This window comes from Scyliorhinus canicula, chromosome 1, assembly GCF_902713615.1.
Source record: "Scyliorhinus canicula chromosome 1, sScyCan1.1, whole genome shotgun sequence".
Taxonomy (NCBI): Eukaryota; Metazoa; Chordata; class Chondrichthyes; order Carcharhiniformes; family Scyliorhinidae; genus Scyliorhinus; species Scyliorhinus canicula.
The window spans coordinates 211,521,020-211,547,589 of record NC_052146.1 but is presented as its reverse complement, the minus strand read 5'-3'; the positions used below and the strand labels follow the sequence as shown (position 1 = coordinate 211,547,589).

The window sequence follows — 26,570 nt, the reverse complement described above, 5'->3', positions numbered from 1 at the left end:
ATGTTTTAGTAGGATGCAATGGGGAAAAGTAAAAATGCACTTCGACTTGGGTCAATTAGAGTTAGTTTATTTAGGCTTTTGCATAGTTATTCATTCAGCGCATTCCACATGGGCAAACAATTAAATTAGCTAAGTCGAAATAAATTTGATGATTCATGAAGGAACTCTGCAGTGTTTAGAATGCAATTTATTTTAACAGGGCATACCCGAAAATCAAACAATGTATACTCTGACTGTTCAGTCAAATAAATGAGGGCACATTTGCTATTATCCAAGAATGAATAATATTTCATTGTGTTAGGTAACCATCATGGAGGACACTTGGACGGTGTTTCGCCGATACAGTCGCTTCAGAGAACTCCACAAAATAATGAAGGTGAAATTCCCAGAGGTAAACCATCATTTAAAATTTGGAAATCGGTCCAGTCTGTGACATGATGATGGATCACGTGCTTTACCCTTCTGTTCTCACAGTTAAACAATGGTGGAGTTAATGTTTCATTTGCATTTTTGATCAGTGCATATTTGCCTTGTAGCCTTTTGACTGAACACCAAGGTCATTTTCATCAAGTTATTTTGTGAAGCCCTTCTGCTGGTTGGAATGCAAGTGATATTTGCAGATAGATGGAAATTGTTAAGAGCCTGGATATTTGGAATTGCTTTATTAATTATTGATACCATTGTACACATGTGTGCATTCTCCATTTGAAGTAGAGGTCAGTTTTTTTGTGGCGAGAGTAAAATTATAGATTCTGTAAATCTGAACAATGCCAGAAACTCTCAGCAGGTGATTCAGCATTTCTCACAACAGGAAGGCATGGAACAGCTATGTCAATGTTTCTGAGGTCTAGCTGGGCTGCCACTTGGGGTACAGAGTCTGTCTGAACATTCTTCTAAAGCTGCCAGATTATGTTCCATTTTTGCCATGGTTTAGCTATTTCGCATGTTCTCTGTGTATTTCAAAAATCATTGCCATCTTTTCCTAATATCCTGTATCATTTGAGCCATTTAGCCATCTTCTGTTTTCCATTGACATCAAATTTACAGCACAGAAGCAGTAGTCCATTCTGACATGTGTTGTGTTTTCAGCACTTGATGGCTCATTTTAACTCTCCTTGTGTCGACATGTGCCTGTCTGTGCACATATGCATGCTTTTGTGTTTGTGTGTGTCGCTTCTTCTGTTTATTCTGTTCCTTTTTTTAAATTCTTCTCGCCAATAAAGTTCCTCAGTTCTGATGAATTGTAGTGATTATAATCACTTTCATATTTCTACAACTCGTACCAGCAACATCTGCTCCACTTGAACCCTCCAAGAAGTGCAAACTAATACTGAGAAATTGCACTTTTTTAAAAAATCCTTCAAGCGATGTGGACGTTGCTAGCAAGGCCAGTACTTGTTGCCCTTCCCTAATTGCCCTTGAACTGACCTTCTGGATCGTTTCAGAGGGTGGTTAAGAGTCACCTACATTATTGTGGGTCTTGGGCAGCACGGTGGCACAGTGGTTAGCATTGCTGCCTACGGCGCTGAGGACCCGGGTTCGAATCCCGGTCCTGGGTCACTGTCCGTGTGGAGTTTGCATGTTCTCCCCGTGCCTGCGTGGGTTTGACCCCCACAACCCAAAGATGTGCAGGTTAGGTGGATTGACCACGCTGAATTGCCCCTTAATTGGAAAAAAAATAATTTTTTTAAATAAAAATTATTGTGGGTCTAGACTGGAGTCACATGTAGGCCAGACCAGACAGGACAGCAGATTCCCTTCCCTAAAGGACATTTGTGAACCAGATGGGTTTTTACAATATTCAGTGATAGTTTCATGGTCACCATCACTGAAACTAACTTTAAATTCCATTTCCAATTCAAATTGGATTTGCAACCATGCCCCCAGAGTATTAACCTGGGCCTTTGGATTACTAGTCCAACGACAATACCACCACACCACCGAAACCTCCATTTATGACACACATTCTACTAAAATAATTCATCCAAAGCACACCATCTCTAATTAGGATATGTGAGACAGGAATAGAATGGATCCCTTCCATACGTTTACATACATGTCAAAATTGGTGTATACTAATGGTGCAGATTCACAGGGCCATAAACTGCAGCCCATAATTGTGTATATATGCATTATGCAAACACATGGATTTAGTCTAACGTGCATCCATCAATAATATTTTGTTGTTTGGTGCAATAATGTACAGCTTGTTGTCAGTAACTGCATTAGTAAATATAAAATAAAAGCAAAATACTACTGCTATTGGAGATCTGGAATATCACTTCAGTTCCAAAGAAGAGTCATGTTACACTTGAAACATTAATTCTGTTTCTCTCTCCGCCAGACATGTTGAGGATTACCAACACTTTCTATTTTTATTATTAATGAATATGGACTTGGGCTGCATTTAAGTGTTGAAACATGCAGTAATAGGTGGACTGTTGCTCGGGGAGGCGTTGGCACAGTGGTATTGGACAGTAGCGCAGTGGGTAGCACTGTTGCTTCACAGCGGCATGGTCCGGGGTTCGATTCCCGACTTCAGTTTGCACGTTCTCCCCGTGCCTGTGTGGGTTTCCTCCGGTTTCCTCCCACAAGTCCCGAAAAACATGCTGTTAGGTGATTTGGAAATTCTGAATTCTCCCTCTGTGTACCCGAACAAGCGCTGGAATGTGGAGACTAGGGAATTTTCACAGTAACTTCATTGCAGTGTCAACGTAAGCCTACTTGTGTCACTAATAAGGATTATTATTATTGTCACTGAACTTGTCATCCAGAAACCTAGGGTAATGTTCTGGGGACATAAATTCAAATTCCCTCACGGTAAATGGTGAAATTTGAATTCAATAAAAAAATTTGAATTAAAATCATGAAAGGATTGTCAATTGTCATAAAACACCTCTAGTTTACTAATGTCCTTGAGTGAAGTAAATCTGCCCATTCCTATCTGGTCTGGCCTACATGTGACTCCAGATTCACAGCAATGTGGTTGACTCTTAAATGCCCTGAAGGATCAGCAATAAATGCTGGTCCAGGCCAGTGATGCCCACATCCAGTGAACAAATAAAAAAAAATAGTATGGTAGCAACTTGAAGTTCAGTAGGTTACTTGGCTTTTCGGCTGATTGTTGACTGCACTGGCTGTGATGTATGTAAAAGCACCATGAATCTGTATTAGATGACAGGATTATTTTGGACTAGATAAAGCATGCGAGAATGTGAGTGAAGGAACAGTTTCAGGTGCAGGTTGGTGGTCCTATATACCCTTCTGCCTAATGGTCATTGCTGGATGCATTGGCTGCACTTTAGACTGAGGACAGGCAATTGTAAGTGCCGTGCATGCTGAGTAAACTGCATTAATGGAAGTTAATGGTGGGTTATTCTACGTTGGCTCACGTGGTGAGGTCATTACACATCTTCTGGCACTGCCTCCAGGGTGCTGTAAGTGTTAGAGATGTGAACAATGCTCACTCTTTCCCACATTGTACTGCCATTTTACAATCATCAGAGAGAAGGAAGACTTTATTCTAGCAGTGTGGGCTAAGATGAACCATAATCCCATGTAGAAAAGCACAGGTTTTTAACTTAGCTGCAAACTTTCATTTCTTATTCTTTATGGTTACTGATGTCATTTCAAAAAATTGCAGAATTCAGTTTCTTGAAAGCCTAACTGAAACTGAGTGATTTAGTACAAGTGACAATGGATTATATAATGTGACTTTGCTGGCAGGATTTCAATCATTCTTGATATTTAGATATTAGAATAAATGTTGTCTTGGTGAAGGTAGTGACTGTGGCTACAATTCCTAGTCTTGCATCTCAAGATTTTTTTTAGGATGATTTGCCTTCCTGACATTGTAATATTTCAGAACTGTACTCCATTTAATTAGGTGTGGTTACAGTTAAATTTGCTGTCATTCATTGCTGCTTTGCACTAGCTTTTTAATTCAAAATGCAGTGCCAAAGACCTTGCTATTTTCAATCTATACATGCAATGCAGTATTATTGTTTTAAAACAGGAGGTGCATGCTTTAATCCCGTAACTTCCTCAACGTAGCAATCTCTGACAGATTGCATCTCTGGATGGACTTGCCCATGTTGAACTTCCAAATCCCCTTCTCGTCCAACCTTCTTCCCTCGGGCTGGGTGAGACAGGAGCAGCAAAGCGGCTCGCAACTGCAGTAGTGCAGAGTAACTGGGACGCAGAGAAGAAAGACACACCTTTTTTTACGGAATTAGGTGCCACAAAGGAGGTGCTTAAAAGGACAGTTTAGGAACTTCTGATTGCGGCCATGGAGTGAGTGGTCGCACGTTTGGTGGCTTCCACTTAAGATAGATTTTTTTGGTCCTTTCCCACCCAATGGGGTGATATTTAAGGGCAAAAGGTGTATGAGTGCCCAGGGAAGGTAATACTCCAATACTCCTCTGGTGAGGCTGGTGTATGGATCCACGGACGATAAGTGTCACAAGAAAGAGAGAGCTGCTGGAGCAAAAAGGTGAAGATAGGGGAGGGCAGGGGGGGGGGGGAGAAGCTGGTCGAGTTTTTGAATAACAAATTCCAGCAGTAGAGGAAAGAGACATTGGATGATTTGACCAAGGTGGTGGAAATGTTCAGGGTGGCAATTGAGCGAGTGGAGCAGAGGCGGGAGGCTCAGGACCTGGCGATCCAGGGGGAGCATGACGAGCGGCTAGCCTCGCAGGAGACGGAGCTGGGAAAGGTGTTCAATAGCCAGAAGAGGCTCCGAGAGAAATTGGAGGACCTTGGGAACCGCTCCAGGAGGCAGAATTTGAGGATTGTCGGGATGACTGAGGTCATTGAGGGAGTGGAGGCCGCCAAGTATGTGGCGAGCATGCTGGAGAAGTTGATGGGGGAGGGGGTCCTTCGACCAGTGGAACGGGCGCACAGGGTGTTGAGGAGGAGGCAGCAGGTGGAGTAGCTGCTGAGGGCGATGTGGTGAGGCTGTATCAATTGAGGGGGGAAGGGGGGAGAGGGGGGGGGGGGGAGGGGGGGAGTCCCCCGACCAGGTTGGTCACATGGAACGTGAGAGGGTTGAAATCGCCAGTTAAATGGTCACTCATATTCACGCATTTGAGAAGTCTGAAGGCGGGTGCTGTGTTTCTGCAGAGACACACCTGAAGTTGGGGGATCAGGCGAGGCTGAGGGAGGGAGGGGTGGGGAAGGTGTTCCACTCGGGGCTGGATATGAAGACGAGCGGGATGACCGTGTTAGTTAATAAGGGGGTGGCTTTCAAGGTGGGGAGTCATGTGTTATCTGAGTTGGTCTAACATCGACTGCAACTGGATGCAGTGAGACTCGAATCAGGCTTCCTACACAGGAGATGGTCCAATGCTGTTTTATTGAACTTGCTTGTTGCTGTACATAATCTGCTGTGGGTTGACACTCTATTAATCTAAACTGATAACCTCAGACTGGCTTGATCAGACTAGCTCTCTGTCACATGGAGAAGGTGCTCATTACCTTGTGCACTCTAACTATCTCCACTGTATCCAGTGAGAAGAGGCAGAGTCTTAATGCCTCATATGTTTTATAGTGGTAGCGTCCTGTCTGGTGATTGGTTGTTCTATGTCGTGTGAGTTCATTGGTTATCCTGTGTGTCAATCACTGCCTGTCTGTATTTTATTATATCCATGAGTGGATATTATGACAGGGAGCATTGTGGCCAATCCAGGGAGTAGGTATGTGAAGGGCAGTGGGAAATTGGAGGGGATGCCAGAAGTCCTGGTATATGTTTATGTCTCGAATTGGGACAATGTGGATTTTAAGGCAGGTGTTAGAGAAGATCCCAGACCTGGACACTCATCGGCTGATTATGGGGGTGATTTCATTATGGTCCTGGACCCGACTGTGGACTAGTTGAGTCCTAAGTTGGCAAGGATGTTGGCATTGGCTAGGGAGTTGAGGGGGTTCATGGAGCACATGGCGCGGGAGGGGGGCGCCGGTCAGGGTGAAACAGTTTTCGGTGGGGGGGGTGGCCGAGGGTGAAGCAATTTTCAGGGGGATGGCCGAGCATGAAGCAGTTTTTATACTTCTCCCATGTGCACCGGGTGTACTCCTGGATTGATTTTTTGGCAATGCGCATGCAGACAGCGGGAATGATGGTGCTGGCTCTATTATGAGCGTGTCCAAGACTGAGGGACACTGGCAGGGGTTCTCGGATGTTACGTCAGAGGTTTTGGGTGTGATGCCGAGTCCTGAGATGGCGATATTTGGTGTGTCGGAGTCCCGGGGGGTTGGGGGGGAAGGAATAAGAGGCCTTTACCTCCCTGATAGCCTGGAGATGTATTTTGTTGTAGTGGCGGGACTTGGAGCCGCCGAAGATAGCGGTGAACGACCTGGCAGAATTCCTGAGGCTGGAGAAGATCACGTTTGCTCTGCGGGGGTCGGTAAAGGGGTTCACCCAGAGGTGGAAACTGTTCATTGATTTCTTCAAGGAGGATTGAGGGGTGAGCGAGGAATGGGGGGGCGTGAAGCTGAGAAAAATGGGATAGGCGGGTGTGGGTATCAGGGGCGTTTGGGGATCTGCTTGTCTGTTTGGGCTGATGTGTTGTTCTTCTGATATTTTGTAAAAAATATGTATATATGTAAAAAGCCTTGAATAAAAATATTCTTTCAGAAGGGGACAATTTGAAGGGAGAAGTTTAAGTGGTGGTTCAGACACCGTGGGATGGGGTGTCACCCTGAGGGACCGTGGGATGGGATGTCGCGCTCAGGTGTGTGCTTGGTTAGGGTGGCATGGGGGTCTCGGGGGGGGGGGGGGGGGGGGGAAGAGAGGAGGAGGAGGAGTGCAGTGGATGTGCTAAACCAGCTCAGTAGGCTAGACTCGGCTTATTCAAAGTGCAGGTTGCGACCCACATCAAGGGCGGGTGTAAGAAGGGTCCAGGAGCTAAGGGTCCCGATGTTCCAGCCACAGTCTGGAATAGCTTTGCGATGGATGGATTTTGTATTCTTAGTATTGTGATCTCTTGCCCTCCTGCACCTCATTTTTATAGAGCAAGCATTACTTCCACCAGCATTTGCCTGGCAGGTAACAAAGCGATTCTGGCGTTCACAACATTTTAAAACAAAATGTTGGAGCTGCACTTTTTCCTGAAAGCACTATGTAAGTTTCTCCCAAGAGAATTGCAAGGCTGTTCCAACAACAGATACTTCTCCCTCAACTAATTTGATGTTGATAATCACTTCCATATAACGCATATTATAATTTTTAAGCAATATGTAATGATATGCAGTGGCTATATTTAGGGAAATGAGCCAGAATTCTATTAAAGTCACTAACTTTTCAATAACTAACTGCAGGTTTAAATGACTATTCCTCCACTAGGAACATGGGAAAAATGTAAAGGGAACAATCCCGGCCATATGCTCTCCATCTAACTAAATTCACACATCCCTGGACACTAGGCAAGGTGGAAGAGTGCACAATATTTTATAAAATGTTGCCATTTGGGGACGGGTAAAATAGAAACAGAAAACACAGTCTCCAGCTTTGAGTCTTGAGAAGAGCTTTGACAATGGAACCAAAGGAGAATGAAGTGTGAACAGCTGACTGGTCAGAAACAGTCAAGGCACCTTTCCCATCTTTCAGACTCTGAAAGATTTATTTTGAACTGATTGGAGAAATTGACTGAAGTTAGTAATTGACCGGACTTTAGTTACATTGGGAAATAAAGCATAATATTGCCTTCAGGACAATCGTAGTATCTGGAAACAGAAACGCCAATAAACAGTGGAATGTCGAAGGCTGGTGGATAGTTATTCACGGTGACATGGATGTTTGTGGAATGGAGAAAAACTGTTCCCATGTACCCACCATAAATTTCCAGTGTTTTATTCTGGTTGCTGTCTCTGCTGCGCAATCGAATAGCGCATTTGGCTGTTAGCATGGTGCTTTGGTCACACTCAAGAATGGAGCAGTTTTGCTATTTCTCCACTTTATTGCTTCATCCCACGGGATTTGGTTTGTATCCTTCAGTTGTGTTCCAATTAATGTTGAATGTCAACTATGTTGTTGACTAGTGAGTTCCGATCACGTAGTTTGATAGTATTCATGACAAGTAAAGGATATCGACATTGACCCAATTAGAAATATGCCTTGATTGATACTGATGCTGAAAAATTCAGTGAAAGTATTTCTACAGACACTCCGAATAGAACCCCAGAATTGGGTACCTGCTGAAATTCCCAAGGCGGATCCATTTTAAGCACATTATCAGTTTCTCTAAACCCACTTGATTCAGTGGCAGCTCTTGCCTGTACATGGTTACATTCCCAACACATTGGCGATTTCCAACACCCGGTCATGAGGAAATGAAAAGCCGACAAGTGTGACGTCTGTTGTGGATATTTACGAGAACGGGTCATTAGTGACAAATTGATACAACACAGGAATGACTGTGAGGAAGTATCACAAAAATGGTTCGTAGTGTTGAAATGTATTTTTAAAAATTCAGTGGCATGCATGATTTCCCCCCCCCCCCCAAAAAAAAAGTCTGCTTTAATCTTAAAAATATTTGAGAGATATTGTAAATATTATAGACAGGATCCCAGCCGGCGAGGGGCAATCCCAACACATTGTCAACGATTCCGCCCCGACTGCTGGTGTTACCTCGTGATATGGCCTGTATAAAATCTAACAGAATTAAGAATGAAAGTATTGCATGAAGTTGCAGAGGAAACCAGGACATTCGTGATCACAGATCAATAATTTCTTAGAAACGTAAGCAGTGGGGCAGCACGGTGGCGCAGTGGTTAGCACTGCTGCCATACGGCGCCGAGGTCACGGGTTCGATCCCGGCTCTGGGTCACTGTCTGCGCGGAGTTTGCGCATTCTCCCCGTGATTGCGTGGGTTTCGCCCCCACAATCCAAAGATGTGCAGCGTCGGTGGATTGGTCACTCTACAATTGCCCTGAATTGGAAAAAATGAATTGGATACTCTAAATTAATTTTTTTTTAATTTTTAAAAAAGAAATGTAAGCAGTGCCAGATGAATGATAGCAATCATGTTATTTTATCGCTTTCCAGCTGTCATGGAAACTATTGTAACAAGTTCCAAATGCTTTTTTTTATTCGTTGTTGGGATATGGGCATCGCTGGCTGAGCCAGCATTTATTGCTCATCGCTAATTGTCCTTGAGGGGGAAGTTAAGAGTCAACCACATTGCTGTGGATCTGGATCATGAATAGGCCAGACCAGGTACGAATGGCAGATTTCCTTCCCTAAAGGACATTAGTAAACCAGTTGGGTTTTTATGACAGTCGACAATGATTTCATGGTCATCGTGGGGCAGCATGGTGGCACTGCTGTCTCACAGCCCCAGGGTCCCGGGTTCATTTCCGGCCTCAGGTGACTGTGTGAAGTTTGAACTTTCTTCCTGTGTCTGCGTGGGTCTCCTCTGGGTGCTCCGGTTTCCTCCCACAGTCCAAAGATGTGCAGGTTAGGTGGATTGGCCATGATAAATTTCCCCTTAGTGTCCAAAAGGTTAGGTGGGGTTACTGGGATAAGTTAGAGGCATGGACTTAAGTAGGGTGCACTTTCCAAGGGCTGGTGCAGTCTTGATGGGCCAAATGGCCTTCTGCACTGTAAATTCTATGATTAGACTTTTAATTCCAGATTTTTTCTGTCTTCAAATATCACCATCTGCAGTGGCAGATTTGAGCCAAATCCCCAGAGCTTTACTCTGGGCCTCTTGTTTACTAGTCCAGTGACAATACTACTATGCTACCACCTCTGCTAACAGTACCTCTCTCTCTGGCCAAACTCCAAAATACGTTCCATATCATTACAATTGAAAATTGCAATTAAAAGCAAGAGTGGAATAAATACAAGGCAAAAAAATGTTCAAGGTTAGTTAGCAGGAGTTGACTCAATGGCAGCAGCAGATACTGGAAGAGGTAGGTGGCAAGAAGCCTGAAATTCAATGGAAGGTTATAGGCATGAAATGAAAGAAAACTGCGTAGGCAGGCTACAAGACATGAAACCTGATTGGAGTGAGATTGTGAGGACCAAGCAGGCTTATCTGTCACATTAAAGGTAAGTGAACGTGGCTTGGTCCCGAAGATTTGACAAAAGTGGGTCCCGGGAGAAAAAAGTTTGAAAAACACTGGGCTAGACAGCTTGTTTGTCAGGCAGAACAAGGCCAGCAGCGTGGGTTCAGTTCCCCTACCGGCTGAGGTTATTTATGAAGGCCTCATCTTCTCAACCTGATTGGAGTGAGATTGTGAGATTTGACAAAAGTGGGTCCCGGGAGAAAAAAGTTTGAAAAACACTGGGCTAGACAGCTTGTTTGTGAGGCAGAACAAGGCCAGCAGCGTGGGTTCAGTTCCCCTACCGGCTGAGGTTATTTATGAAGGCCTCACCTTCTCAACCTTGCCCCTCGTCTGAGGTGTGGTGATCCTAAGGTTAAACCACTACCAGTTAGCTCTTCCATCCACCCCACCCTCCCCCAAAGCAGAGTATGGTCATAGAACAAAAGAACAGTACAGCACAGGAACAGGCCCTTCGGCTCTCCAAGCCTGCGCCAATCACGTGTCCTATCTAGAACAAACGCCTGTATCTTTCTATACCCCGTCTCTTCATGTGTCTATCTAGATAAGTCTTAAAGGTCGCTGACATATCTGCCTCAACCACTCACTTTGCAGTGCATTCCAGGTTAGCATCAGCCTCTGTGTAAAAAAACTTCCCCCGCACATCTTCACTGAACCTGGGCAGCACTGTAGCACAAATGGCTAGCACTGTCTCTTCACAGTGCTAGGGTCCCAGGTTTGATTCCCTGCTGGGTCACAATCTGTGCAGAGTCTACACGTTCTCCCCGTGTCTGCGTGGGTTTCCTCCAGGTGCTCTGGATTCCTCCCACTGTCCAAAGACGTGCAGGTTAAGTGGATTGGCCATGATAAATTGTCCTTAGTGACCAAAAAGGTTAGGAGGGGTTATTGGGTTAAAGGGATGGGGTGGAAGTGAGGGCTTAAGTGGGTCGGTGAAGACCCAATGGGCCGAATGGCCGCCTTCTGCACTGTATATTCTGTGTTAACCTATCCCACCTCACCTTGAAACTGTGTCCCCTTGTAATTGTCATTTCCACCCTGGAAAAAGCCTCCAACTGTTCATTCTATCTATACCTCTCATAATTTTATAAACTTCTATTAGGTAGCCTTTCAGCCTCCGTCTTTCTAGGGAGAACAATCCCAGTTTATTCAATCTCTCCTCATAGCTAATACCAGGCAACATCCTGGTAAACCTTTTCTGTACACTCTCCAAAGCCTCCACGGCCTTCTGGTAGTGTGGTGACCAGAATTGGACACATTATTCCAAATGTGGCCTAACCAATGTTCTATATAACTGTAACATAATTTGCAAACTTTTATACTAGTTGCCCCATCCGATGAAGGCAACCATGCCGGATGCTTTCTTTACCACCATTTCCACCTGTGCTGCCACTTTTAAGGATCTGTGGATCTGCATGCCCAGATCTCCATGTGTCTTTGCTCCTGATAGTTCTGCCATTTATTTTATAGCTCCCATCTGAATTGGATCTACCAAAATGCATCACGTCGCATTTGCCTGGGTTAAATTCCATCTGCCATTTCTCTGCCCAATTTTGCAGCCTATCTATATCCTGCTATATTTTCTGACAATCTTCATCACTATCCGCAACTCCAGCAATCTTAGTATCATCCACAAACTTGCTAATCAGACACAGTTTTCTTCCAAGTCATTATATATATATATATATATATTGCAAACAGCAGAGGTCCCAGTACTGTTCCCTGCGGAATACTACTCGTTACAAACTTCCATTCGGAAAAACACTTTTCCACTGCACCTTCTGTCTTCTATGGCCAAGCAAGTTCTGAATCCATCTAGCTAGTTCACCCCTGATCCCTTGTGATCTTTTGCACCAGCCTGCCATGAGAGACCTTGTCAAATGCTTTACTAAAGTCCATGTAGACAACATCCATAGTCCTTCCCTCGTCAATCATTTTTGTCACCTCCTCAAAAAACTCAATTAAATTACAATAAGAAGTCTTACAACACCAGGTTAATGTCCAACATGCTTGTTTCAAACACTAGCTTTCGGAGCACTACTCCTTCCTCAGGTTAAATTAAATTAGTAAGACATGACCTTCCTCGTAAAAACCATGCTGTCTGTTGCTAATAAGATCATTCACTTCCATCCTATCTCTGCGAATCTTATTCAACAATTTCATTATCACTGACGTCAAGTTCACTGGCCAATGATTACCCTGGTTATCCTTGCTACCTTTTTTAAATAACGGGACAACATTGGCTATCCACCAATCCTCTGGGACCTCACATGGGGTTAACAAGGAAACAAAGATTTATTTTAGAGGCCCAGCGATTTCATCTTTTGTGTCCATCAGTAATCTGGGATAGATGCCATCTGGCCCTGGTGATTTGTCTACCTTAACGCTTTTTAACACACCTAACATTTCCTCCCTCGTCATAAAGACTTGAAAATGAAAAAAATGAAAATCGCCTATTGTCACAAATAGGCTTCAAATGAAGTTACTGTGAAAAGCCCCTAGTCGCCACATTTCAGCGTCTGTTCGGGGAGGCTGATACAGGAATCGAACCATGCTGCTGGCCTGCCTTGGCCTGCTTTCAAAGCCAGTTATTTAGCCCTGTGCTAAACAGTCCCTGTTCAGACTTGTTCTAAAGTGTTTACATATGCCCCTCTTCTTTGTGAATACTGATGCAAAGTATTCATTAAGGATCTCTCCTACTTCCTTTGATTCTATGCATAGTTTCTCCCCTTTGTCCTTGAGTCGACCAACTCTTTCTCTAGCTACCCTCTTGTTCCTAATATACGTATAAAATGCCTGGGGATTCTCCTTAATCCTGTCTGCCAAAGACATTTCACGACCCTTTGTTGCCCTCCCAACTCCCTGCTTGAGCTCTTTTCTACTTTCCCTGTATTTTTCAAGTGCTTCATCTGTTTCTAGTTGCCTCGACCTCATGTGTGCATCCTTTTTCTTTTTGACTAGACTCCCAATTTCCCTGGATATCCCTAATCATCTGGGATTGTGCTGACTTTATATTTACCTTTTATTACTGCAAATATATCATTTTAATTTTATATACAGTAATTCCTTGCTTAACATTGTAATTGTATTGCTGAAAAAGGCAACTTTAAATAAAACAACGTTAAATGAATGAGATTTTCCCATTGCAACCAATGTGAAAGCTTTAATTGAGCTCTATGGGACCATTCCTGTCAGAAAAAAATAATTTAAACATTATACCCTGAGAGTTTAAATTAACATCACTAAATCACTATATTCATAAGCTTAATAACTTGTCAAATTAAAAAAATAAAATAAATTTGCTAACTCTTTCTACAGTACTTCCTCCCACTCGCTGCCAGATATGCTTCCTGACCCTCTGGTCAGCCAAACCTCCCGTTCATCCACCCTATCAGTCTCCACTGATTCTTCCACTGGCCGATCCTTCCACTCACCTCTTCCAAGTGAGGGCTTGGGGGACGAAACTCTGGAAGCAACCTACAGACGAACAGCCGCTTTGAGTTGCAGGGCTGCGGGGGGTGAACGGTAAGCAGAGGGGGAGACGCACGACCAAATTGCACCAATCAGTCACCCACCACAAATCAATGTTAATGTGAATCCACAAACAAATACAGACCCCATTAAAAACATGACATTAAATCAAAACAACTTAAAGCAGGGATAGCTTGATATAAAGACTCATTGTATGCTCCTTTTCTTCAACTGCTATTCATACCCAGATCATCGTTGTATGCAGCACTGGAAGCCTCAGTTCATTGTAATGTGATGAAAATACATGTGTATTGATTTTTGTGCAAATACCAAGTTCATTTTATTAAAACTAATAGTTTTTTAGTCATGCTGACTTTGAAGTTCATGTCCGGATAGTTCCTCAAGCTGCTCTTGTTTTGTCACTGTAACTTTGTACTTGCAGCGACAGAGAGCAGGAGCAATCCAAGCAATTTCATGTTGTTACTTTAGTACCTTTGCCAAATTTGTAATAGCTCTCAATCACATTTGGATGTTAATTCAATAAGTTTGGTGCATATGTTATAATCGCAAAAGTAAGAAAAGAAGAATTTGGATTCATACAAGGCAGCAGGAGTAATAGACAGGGAATAAAAAGGGCAGATTCACATTAACATATGTTTGAACAGCCAACAAAGCAAATTAATTTCAGTTCTGAAAAATTCAGTCAAAAATAACTACAACGTTAATGGGTTTCTGAAATATCAGGCCACGCTACTTTTCTGTTCAAACCTTCAAAAGACTGATTACAGCTTTCAACTGTTTCACCATTTTAATAGCTGCATGAACTTAACTCATCACCATTTAGCAACTCTGCTTACAGTAACCTGTAGCACTGCAAACACGATTTGGATGTGAAGGGGTCTTATCACAGTTCATGACTAATATTCTTTCTTTGGAATGAAAGCTAGTGTGAGCATCAAATGATCCCAGGTCAGGTACAGCAACATCAGCTCCCTCAATTCTCTCCCAGTGGTATGCTCAAGCCCCTTGGTCGGCACAGTGATGCAGTGTTTAGCACAGCTGCCTCATAGTGCCGAGGACCCGTGTTCGATCCCCGCCCCAGGTCACTGTCCGTGTGGAGTTTGCACATTCTCTCAGTGTCTACGTGGTCTCGCCCCCACAACCCGAATATGTGCAGGGTAGGTGGATTGACCATGCTAAATTTCCCCTTAATGGAAAAGAAATATGCTCAAGCCCCAAAGAGGAGGCATCCCAATTGTGCCAGAGTGACATTTTTCATTTGGTGCAGTAGCCACCCTGTAGCAATTGAAGTGATATCTTTGAAGAAAAATCAGTTCCAAAATTAAAGAAAACAATCACCTTTAAATGGTTTTCATTATTCCGTCCCAACACATAACATGCTGTATTCAACATCTGAATTTTTGCAAAATTGTCAATTTGAATTTTGAGTGATTTTGTTATGAATGATGTTCTAAAATGTGAGCCTTTTTGAATAAGAGATAAGAAATAAAATAAATCTTTCTTTTCATAGTATTGGAACTTTCTTTGAGACCTTAAAGACCCATTAAATATGTGTTGTTGATAAAGGTTTCGAACATCGTACTGAGATCAACAGAGCGATGTACTGTTTCCTCGGCAGACTTCAACAACTGACTCCTTCCAAGTTAATTCCCCAGTCTCCCATCATTTACTTGTAAGATTTGGTGACAGCTTTAAACCACAATCCACACAGCTCCGTTTTGTTAGTGATGTGGAACCATTGTCTCTGCCTTTTACATTTAAATTGATCCTCTTTTCATGTTGGCATTTCTCAGGTGACAAATGTGACCTGTTTGAGTGCTTTGTGTGGGGTTCACATGGAAAGCACCCATTAATTTACTGAGTTGGGTTCATTAGTTAATGTGAATGAGTTGTTATTGTTTTATGATCTGAAGAGTATGCCCTATATTAATCTTTAAAATAAAGGACCTAATTTTGCAAAATTAGTGCTCTGAATGACTAAGTGACCCAAGTTAGCACTCGAGAAAGATTGAACACATTTTGCATGGTCAGCTTATTTCAATTATTAGTAGAAGTCCTACTTTAATGAGGGTTGAACAAATTCTGATCATCTCAAAAGTTAAAGGAATGTGCAAAATTAGTGATAAACTGTGGCATAGGGGACAAGTATTATTTCAGCTTTTTATAAGTCAGAAAGGGACAAGTAAAGTAGTCCAACCAGATGAAAATCTAAAATTGGCCACATAAGTGGGCAGCACGGTAGCATTGTGAATAGCACAATTGCTTCACAGCTCCAGGGTCCCAGGTTCGATTCCAGCTTGGGTCACTGTCTGTGCGGAGTCTGCACATCCTCCCCGTGTGTGCGTGGGTTTCCTCCGGGTGCTCCGGTTTCCTTCCACAGTCCAAAGATGTGCAGGTTAGGTGGATTAGCCATGATAAATTGCCCTTAGTGTCCAAAATTGCCCTTAGTGTTGGGTGGGGTTACTGGGTTATGGGGACAGGGTGGAGGTGTTGACCTTGGGTAGGGTGCTCTTTCCAAGAGCCAGTGGAGACGCGATGGGCCGATTGGCCTAATTCTGCACTGTAAATTCTATGATCTATGATAACAAAATCTACGGGCAATTAATAATGTGCCACAGATCCCAACCCTCTGATTGTAGGTGCAATGGACACACTGCTTTATGAGTGAGCACAAGGAGGGCAGCTTCTCCACTAGAAAGTGCTGCACCATCTTTGGCAGAAGAAGAAACGGAATGAATACAGAAGCAAAACCCTGCAGATGCTCAAAATCTGAAATTAAATACAGAAAATGCTGGAAAGGCTCAGCAGGTCTGGCAGCATATGTGGAGAGAGAAACAGAGTTAAAGTTTCGAGTCGAAGATGACCTTTCATCAGAACGAAGGGCAAAGAGCAAGTACTCTTATTTTGACGGTGGCTGTTTGAAAAAATCAACGCAGGCCATATGATTCTATGAAATTGTAGTCCAAGTATCCGGCGCCTGTTTGATTTGTGAGCAGCACATTAGTGTATGTTACGCTTTGAGGCAACAAGGCATCACAAGCATAACAGTTGAGTGAAGTACTGTCCCTGTGCTACAGTTTGCCTGCAGGTGTGTTGCATACGGCACTCAACTGATTCACCAGAAATGAAACATGTGTCCTTGGTCGACAGGAAAGTGTGACAGTCTGCACATGTGGCTTTTGAGTCTCCTAATCTTCAACATTCCGTTTTCATCTTGTGTGTCTCTGAACCCATGAACGAACAACATTTGAAGTACTTTGAAAACAAACATTTATATGAGGTTTAAAATCTCTCCACACCGGCGGTATTTTTGAAATAAATAAGCAATCAAATATCATAATATGGAAGAAATAATAACATTATTGCGCAAAATAAATTGCTAATTTTTTTGAAGAACATTTTTACTACTTTTTAAGAACTCCAGCGTCAAAGAAGCTTCTTTAACTTCTGTTCTATACAGGGAAGAAAGAGAAAAGCTGGCGTATATACCACATTAGGTGGAAACTTTTAATTTATTTTCTGCCTACAACTGAGAACTTACTGAGGCTAAGTTCGGGGAGGCTGGTACGGGAATTGAACCTGCCGCTGGCCTGCCTTAGTCTGCTTTCAAAGCCAGAGATTTAGCCCTGTGCTAAACCAGCCCCTAATGCAAGTTAAGGCGGCATGGTGGCACAGTTGTTGGCACTGCTGCCTCACAGCGCTGAGGACCTGGGTTCGATTCTGGCCCCGGTCACTGTCCGTGTGGAGTTTGCACATTCTCCCCGTGTTTGCTTGGGTCTCACCCCCACAACCCAAAGATGAGCAAGGTAGGTGGATTGGCCACACTAAATTGCTCCTTAATTGGAAAAAAGAAATAATTGGGTACTCTAACTTTTTGTTAAAAACTAAATGCAAGTTAGTGTTGCATGTAGAACATGCGTGAGATCTCTTTCCGAAAACATGGCAACCTCTGTCAATAGCAATATAGGAGCATGAGAGCCCAGTGCCTATCATTTTGACCGTAATTGTAGTCCTCACTTGAAATAAGGGGCATGATTTAACGGGGGGGGGGGAGAAACAGTCCTGTTTGGGCACAACACTTTTTTTTAAAATTTAGATTACCCAATAATTTTTTCCAATTAAGGGGCAATTTAGCGTGGCCTATCCACCTACTCTGCACATTTTTGGGTTGTGGGGGCGAAACCCACGCAGACACGGGAGAATGTGCAAACTCCACACGGACAGTGACCCAGAGCCGGGATCGAACCTGGGACCTCAGCGCCGTGAGGCGGGTGTGCTAACCACTAGGCCACCATGCTGCCCTAGGGCACAACACTTGACCAGAATTAGTGTAATGGAATTGAATCAATATCTATTGGCCCAGAATTTACAGCCATAACACGAGCCATAACATAATCGTGCTCACCATTTTTAATGTGCAAATTGTGCAACAACGTGGTGAGGACGAGGTTCTCCGAATTGTGAATCACTACAAGTTGCTATGTGGTTGGCGCTGCTCTGTGTAAATAGCAATTGTCCTTTCACCTGTCTGTGGGTTTTGTGAAGTTGCTGCATTTGAAGAGCAGACCATTGGAGCCGGTGGAGTACATTGGAAGGACATTCGCCAATTAAACAAGGCAGAAAGAAGCAAAAAGCGAAGAAAGAAGCATCAAATAAAGATGGGGGGAAACAGTACAATCGGGAAGACCAAAGAATCAGCAACAGGATGATGTGTACAGATGAGAGTATCAGTGTCCTTTGATTTAATGTGTGATGCCACAGATGTTTGACTGGAATGTTAAAGGGAGCAACCTGGTGTTGCTCCATGCAGCATGAGGTGCCTCTGAGAGTTAAGGTCCTGTTATAACTAAGTGACAATTAGATTAGTGTGACAAGAAACAGGGATGAGGAACTCTGGGCTGGATTTTCCACCGGCGGAATACTTTGTTTTGCCGGCAGCCCGGGGGTTTCCTGACGGCGTGAGGCTGCCCCGCAATGGGAAATCTCATTGACCAGCCGGCATAACGGAGCATCCAGATGGCGGGGTGAAACAGAAATGCGGCGCGGTGGGATGGAGAATCCAGCCCTCTGTTCTGAAAGTAGACTGGTGAAGTTTTCTTTGGAGAAGAGACCACTGAGGGGAGATTTGATAAAGGTATTCAAAATTATGAGGGGGCTGGACAGAGTAGATTAGGGCGAAACTGTTCCCACGTGTGAAAGGATCGAGAACGAGAGGGGACAGATTTAAAGTAATTGGCAAAAGAAACAAGAATGATATGAGGAAAAGCTTTTTCACACACAGTGGTTAGGATCCGGAATGTGCTGCCAGACTGTGTGCTACGGCAGGTTCAATCAAGGCATTCAAAAGGAAATTAGACTGTTATCTGAAAGGGAAGAATGTGCAGGGATACGGGAGACGGCAGGTGAGTATCACTAATTGCTCATTAGGAGAGCTGGTGCGTGCCCAATAGGCTGAATGGTTACCTTCTGTGCTGAAATGATTGTAATTTTAATTCTGGTTTTCTTTAATGTGGGGGTGTATGCAATGTAGAACTATGAAAACTAGAAAACTATTGTTATTTTGAATTGAGTTTAGGACAATTTGAATGGAGAAGTTGTTGGTGTTCACGATTAAGTAGCTCAACACTTTATGTATATTTTACAATGAATTTAAATGTGCACTTCATTGAGTATGGAGATTAGCTGTTTCTTTCTGTTCTCTCTGGTAATTAACGTCAGGAATCTTATTTTGAAGAATTGTTCTCACTGCTGTTTATTAAAAAAGGTAGCGGTTATTTCTGAACCTTTATTCAAAGAAGACCATTGATTTCGCTACTGTCTGTCTGTCCATACGTTGTGTTCCACCCTAGAGCAGGCCCTAATTTAAATTGGGTAGTGCAACATTCAGATTCCACTTCAAAAGCAAGCTCATCTTTTTCTGCAGTGGCAGCTAGATGAACCAATATGCAGAGGATTCCTTGAGAGACTGATGTCGAGGCAATTTCCTCACGAGTAGGCGTGGTAGTACCTTGAGAGCTGAGACTATTCTCCCCGAACAGGTGCCGGAATGTGGCGACTAGGGGCTTTCCACAGTAACTTCATTTGAAGCCTACTTGTGACAATAAGCGATTTTCATTTCACTTTGGTATTGTTGTGCTGAGGTTATCCTGAGGGTCTATTCTCAGCCACCACTAGCCTCTGCACTATTGTTATGCTGCTAATTACGTGAAAGTGGAGCTAATTATGGAATAAATCAGATAATCTCCCAAGAGTGTGTTTTTTCTTATTCTGGAAAACAAATCCAATTTCCACATCCAACCTGATGACTAGGCATCATTTGGTTAACTGTAGATATTGCAAATGTTTCGATGATTTTGGGATTCAATGATGCCCCTTAAACTCAAACACAAAGCAAAGTATTAGACACAGTGGAATATTGTTGCTCTGTTTATTTGCTATAAATATCGCGGTCAATATGGTTGCCTTCCTTAATCCTAATTATGTTTACTTTCAGAGTCGCCAGGTATCTCTCGATACCGCCACAAGGTTCAAACCGAATACCGAACAAAGAGCCAATACACCAGTTAGTTAGTTCAAAGTCAATACTATTTATTTACACACACAGTAAGATCGACACATGCACAACAGTACTACAAACTAAACCATCTCTAACGCAAACGCCTATACTTAACTTCGGGTGCCCACTCAGTCAGAGGAACAATGGCTGTTGTTCGGATCTGAGGCTGTTGGGTTCAAAGAGACAACTAAGGTCGTCTGTCTGGTAGCGAGCGTTGACCTTGAACTTACTTGCTTCTGGTGATGCTGGTGGATCTCTGCCTGGAACCAAATCCATGAGAGCGAATCTCTCTTGGCGGTTCCTTCTTATACTTGGAGGGGCTTCGCGCACTTTTAGGCGGGCCTTAAACTTGGTACCAATTAATTGGGCAGCTTCTCGATCATTGTTATCGATCTTAACCAATAAAGGGGTGGGTGCCCTGATGGCTGGGCGTTTCTTAGGTGGCCGTTGGCCTTGCTTTGTTTGTGTCTTTCGGTTGGAGTACTGGCGCCGGGATGTCTGCAACAGTATCAGCTACCTGAGTGTTAGTCCTTTGTTCCTCGGAAATGGGCCATCGATATGTTAATCGACCCAGAGTTTCGATTCCATCTGGTAACTGCTTCCCAAATATACATTCAGGCTCTGTGCCTGCTTGTCGTTTAGTCTTGTCCACATTTCCCTAGAGTCTCTGTCAGCGTCCATTTTGTGTTCTGAAAGTGGCCATCCCAGATGGCTACAATATAAAACGGTCATTTGATGCAAATTTCATGAAGGAATAGTGTCCTGATGATTCCTTACATGGTTGAGAACAATCTCTTTGAGTTGTAGATGTTGAACTTCTTCCATGACTGATGCGATATCAATTGCACACAAAGACTCGAATCGGTACAAGAAAGGCTTTATTACCGTGAGATGTTTATCCTTCGACTGCAGCTGGCAGAATAGCAGCTCAGGAGAACTCATGAATATTTATACTGCTCCCTGTGGGCGGAGCTAGCCGGCAGGGGCTACTGACAAACCTGTAATAGAGGTACTGCTGTACATCCCCTAATACAGGCACACACATATTTACACAGTGGTGGATCACCACATTGACCACAGTTAGAATGCCAGAGTGTCCATTGAAACGAGTGTGTCAATTATTGAGGTGGAGTGGAACTTGCAGCAAGAAGTCTAGTTTTATTTTTAAAAGTTGATTTACTTAGTAGACTATATTTAAACTGTGCAAAAAGTCTACAGAGTCTATTTTTAAAAGTCTCTATTGGTTTTGTTTTGTTTATTGTCACGTGTACTGAGATACAGTGAAAAGTATTTTTCCTTGTGCAGCTCAAACAGATCATTTTTACATGAAAAGAAAATACCTAAAAAGGCAATACAAGGTAAATATATAGACAACCGACATTGGGTGAAGCATACAGGAGTATGGTATTAATCAGATCAGTCCATAAGAGGGTCGTTTAGGAGTCTGGTAACAGCGGGAAGAAGCTATTTTTGAGTCTGTTCATGTGTGTTTTCAGACTTTTGTATCTCCTGCCCAATGGAAGAAGTTGGAAGAGTGAGTAAGCCGGGTGGGATGGGTCTTTGATTATTCTGCCTGCTTTCCCCAGGCAGCGGGAGGTGTGGGTGGAGTCAATGGATGGGAGGAGGATTTGTGTGATAGACTGGGTGCGACTCTCTGAAGTTTCTTGTGGTCTTGGGCCGAGCAGTTGCCACCCAAGCTGTGATGCAGCCAAATAGAATGCTTTCTATGGTGCACCTGTAAAGGTTGGAAAGAGTCAATGTGGACGTGCCGAAATTCCTTAGGTTCCTGAGGAAGTATAGGCACTGTTGTGCTTTCTTGGTCGTAGCGTCGACGTGGGTGGACCAGGACAGATTTTTGGTGATGTGCACACCTAGGGATTTGAAGTTGTCAATCATCTCCACCTCGGCCCGTTGATGCAGACCATGTTGTGTACAGTACTTTGCTTTCTGTACAGTACTTTGCTTTCTGAAGTCAATGACCAGCTCTTTCGTTTTGCTGGTATTGAGGGAGAGATTGTTGTCGTTACAGCACTCCACTAAGTTCTCTATCTCCCTCCTGTATCAAAAAACCTCAATTAAAAGCAGGATGATTTATCCAGGAAAATGCACTGAGTGGAGATAGTCATGTATATTAAATCAATATTCTGGTCACGAAATATAATTTGTGCCTTGAATGAAAAAAACTTGTATCCGAGGTCACTTAATGGTTGCGAACTTGAATGAAGTTCCATTTTAAAGGAGTTTTTATTACATCAAGTCTTTTAACCATTTGCATTATTCACAGACTTGGCAAATATATATACCCAGGAGCTTCGCGTGAGTAGCAAATAGACATGATATGTAATGTTTTATTGATGTATTTTGTTCCCCCATTTATTTATTTATATATATTGTTTGCCCCTGCTCAGTTTCCATTCTGACCTGAAGCTTAGTGACAGTTCATCAGGAGAGCCTGAAGGTATTTTTTTTAAGGCAGTTCAAGATGTTATTTCCGATATTCGAATCATCCAAGGTTTCTTACTCCACTATCATTTCTTCTTTGAAGTGAAGCCCCTTGGCAAGGAAATAATTGAAGAATAGGCTAGAAAATATGTGAGCGTTTATTTTGAAAAAGGTGGAAGACACCACATAAATTTTGTATCCATTTGAGAAATGTTCTTGGCAGTACATAGCACAGCTCAGAAGGAAGCCATTCAGCCCATCATTAACTTACTAGCCAATCTCTTATGAAAAGAGAAAACCACATGCAGTCTTTAATCCAAAGATGGTTAGAGAGTGCAAAGCAATCGGGCAACAGTTGAGGTAAGGCTGAAGATAGGGGCTCAAAGAGGGTAGGAGTAAGGTGCCATGGTGCAGAATAGAGGCTGATAGAGTGAGGAAGAACAATAGGGTTAGATAAATGAAGAAGAAATAGAGTCCAGTGGTGGGTCAGGGGAGGAGAGTTAGAACTCTAAGGGAAGTGAGAGGATGATAATCAGAGGTGGCTGGATGGTATCAGTAGGGTTGGAAACTCAAGGAAGCAGCTATGTTGTTGAAACCAGTGACAAAACTATTAGGAGGGATTTTGGAAACTACGGAAGTATAGGGCATAGAGAGGGGAAGGAGATTATAGAGATGACTGAGATTAGATCAATTGAGGAAGAGGTCGGAGAAGATGGAAAACAGGATAGTCAGGCAATATCCTCGTCAGGAAAAAGAGGTCAATAGAGCATATGTGTAATAAATAAGCAGATAGTTTGGGAGAGGTGAAAGGTGACGATGGAGTGGTGAGAGGGAAAGGGCAGTAAAAATAAACGTAGAATTGAATAAAATTTAAATAGATGATTAATTTGCACTGTGACATCAAATAGATTAAGGGAAGTTAATTGCTAAATGGTGGTTTTAAATTTAATTAAGTTTGGGAGACATTTGACAAAATCAACTTAAATGCAGAATTAATGAATGAAGAGCCAAATACATCAATATTAAACAGTTTGGCATTTGTCATCAAAATTAGTTATCCATTATGATTATACTGGGGAAATTTGTTAAATAAATGTTATAAATATTGAGGTTATTCTGGGGAAGCTAAATAAGCATTGTGAGGCTGATTTGTGACAAGAAGATGCAGCGATATTGAATAGTTTATCCATCTGCTTGTCAGGCAGGCCTGACACAAGACTCCCGAAAAAGCATTGCACTCGGACCTTCAACAGGGCGAGCGGGCCCCAGGATGGCAAAGGAAACATTTCAAGGACACTCTCAAAGCTTCAAATCCCACCCACACATGGGAATCGCTGGACCAAGACCGCCCGAAGTGGAGGAAAACATCCGGGAAGGAGCTTGAATACCTCTCATTTCATCGCCAAGGGCAAGCTAAAGCCAAGCATCAATAGTGAAAGGAGTCATGCAATCTGGACACCCCACTCACTTGCTCCTCCAACCACCATCAGCCCCATCTGTAACAGACTGTAGATCATGCATTGGACTCTTCAGTCACCTGAAAACTCATATTTTTAAAGTGGAAGCAAGTCATCCTCGTCTCCGAGGGAGTGCCTAAGAGAGCATGTTGAGCACTTCTCCTAGTTATGATGATGCAACAGCGAGCAATAGGGCAGCAGTTTTGCAACACCATCCAGGTTTGTGGGCTGGCAGGCAGACAGCTGGCTCAGCAAGCAATTGAGCCATGGACAGTCAAACAGCCTGTGGCGTTAACAATTGCACACAAAGACAAGAGACAAGTACAATCGAGGCTTTATTGCTGTGTGATGCTATTCCTCCGGCTGCAACTGTAGAATAGGATCTCAGTGACTCACACGCATATTTGTACACAAGCTCCCTGTGGGCGGAGCTAGCCGGCAGGGGCTTACCGGAGGAACCTGTATTACAGGTACAGCCATACATCCCCCTACTGCAAGTACGCATATCTACAGTGGTTATCACCACACAGCCAATGGCAGAGTAGCCCATCAACCAAGACTTCTTCACTACTGGAGAAAAAGGTAGAGAAGCAGCTACATTATCACCGTTAACTGGTATCTCAGCCATGCCCTCTGCCTCCATACACCTATTCCCTTTTTGATTCTTGATTAACCTAATTGCTCCTTTTACCTCCCTTTTACTGTTTATATATGCCTATGGAAGACTTTTGGATTAATTTTCATGTTAGCTGCAAGTCTCTTCGCATACTCTTTGCTTCATTTATTTCTATTTCTAACTTTCCCTCTGAATATTCTATATTCAATGTTTTTTTTTCCAATTAAGGGTTAATTTAGCATGGCCAATCCACCTACCCTGCACATCTTTGAGTTGTGGGGGTGAGACCCACGCAGACATGGGGAGAATGTGCAAACTCCACACGAACAGTGACATAGGGCTGCAATTGAACCTGGGTCCTCAGCGCCGTGAGGCAGCAGTGCTAATCACTGCACCACCATGCCATCCTTTCTATATTTAATGTCAAGCATCGGTATGAATGTGATGAAGGATGAAAATATCCAATTATCAAATTTCTTTTATGTTATTCCAACATTAACAATTCTTGCAGCATATCTGATCAATAAATTATTTACCAATCTATCCCTTCCCCAACTTTTTATTGTGCCAGTGGTAAAAATTAATGTCTTCCCTCACACCCAAATACCAAAGGTGCATCATTAGTGTGCCCCACTCTCTAAATCTGTTACAAATTAAAGTCTTCGGCGCAAACGGGTGTCATTTGAAGCAGGGAGCATAGTGGCGGATTCGGGGTACTTTATGGTCAGTGGGAAGCTGGAGGGATTGCCGGTGATATTAGTGAATGTTTATGCATCAAACTGGGATGACGTGAAGTTTCTGAGGCGGCTGCTGGGGAAGATCCCGTACCTGGACTCCCCATTGGCTGATCATGAGGGTGGAGATCCGAGGTTTGGATCGGTTGAGTTCAAGGACAGGGAGGGTGCCAGCCGCAGCAAAGGAGCTAAAGGGGTTTATGGAACAGATTGGGGGGAGGGGGGAGGGGGGGGGGGGGGAGCAGTGTAGATCCGTGGAAGTTCAGACAACCAAGAGTGAAGGAATTTTCTTTTTTCTGCCGTGTACACCCGGATTGGGTTTTTTTCCCGTTTTGGATAGGGCCTTGCTGGCGGGGGTGGTGGATGCCGAGTATTCGTGATTGTTGTGTCGGACCATTCCCCACACTGGGTGGATTTACAGTGAGCAAGGAGGGGGGCCAGCGCCCGCAATGGAGATTGGATGTAGGGCTGTTAGTGGATGAGGAGGTGTGCGGGCGGGTGAGGGAGGCCTTGCAAAATTATTTGGAGATAAATGACACAGGGGAGGTTTCGGCGGCAATGATATGGGAGGCACTGAAGGCAGTAGTTATGGGGGAGCTGATTTTAAAACAGGCTCATAAGGAGAAGGTGGAGCGGGCAGAGATGGATCGGCTGGTTAGGGAGATACTCCAGGTGGATAGAAGGTACTCATAAGCTCATGGAGGCGGGACTCTTGGAGGAGCGGCAGAAACTGTAGATGGAGTTTGGGCTAATATCCACAGGGAAGGCGGTGGGGCAGTTGAGGAAGGCGAGGGGGGCATATATGAGCATGGGGAGAAGGCCAGTGGAATGCTAGCACACCACCTCAGGAAAAGGGAGACGACCAGGCAGATAGGAAGAGTGAAGGATAGGGGGGAAACGCGGTCTTGAACCCGGCAGGGGTAAATGGAGTGTTCAAGGAATTTTACAGTCTGCTGTATGAGTCGGAGCCCCCTGCTGGGGTGGAAGGGATGAGGCAATTCTTGGAGGGTTTGGAGTTTCCGACGGTGAGTTTTCTGGAGTGCTGGGTCCGTTGCTGGTGAGGGCATTTAATGAGGTAAGGGAGCCGGGTGTTCTTCCCCCAACAATGTCACGGGCTTTGATCTCATCGATCCTGAAGCGGGCGATGGACTCAGAACAATGCGGGTCATACAGACCAATATCCCTACTAAATGTTGACGCCAAATTTCTGGCCA

At 43.6% G+C, this 26,570-nt stretch overlaps 1 protein-coding gene across 3 annotated transcripts in view; it reads left to right on the top strand.

Annotated features, from left to right (window-relative positions):
• Positions 1-26,570, top strand: part of kif16ba (kinesin family member 16Ba) — a 218,944-nt gene that overhangs the window by 153,259 nt on the left and 39,115 nt on the right. For all 3 annotated transcript variants that reach the window (XM_038807007.1, XM_038807021.1, XM_038807017.1), the window contains one exon: positions 302-391. In XM_038807007.1, coding sequence (XP_038662935.1) covers positions 302-391 — 90 coding nt within the window. The remainder of the gene's footprint in view (positions 1-301; positions 392-26,570) is intronic.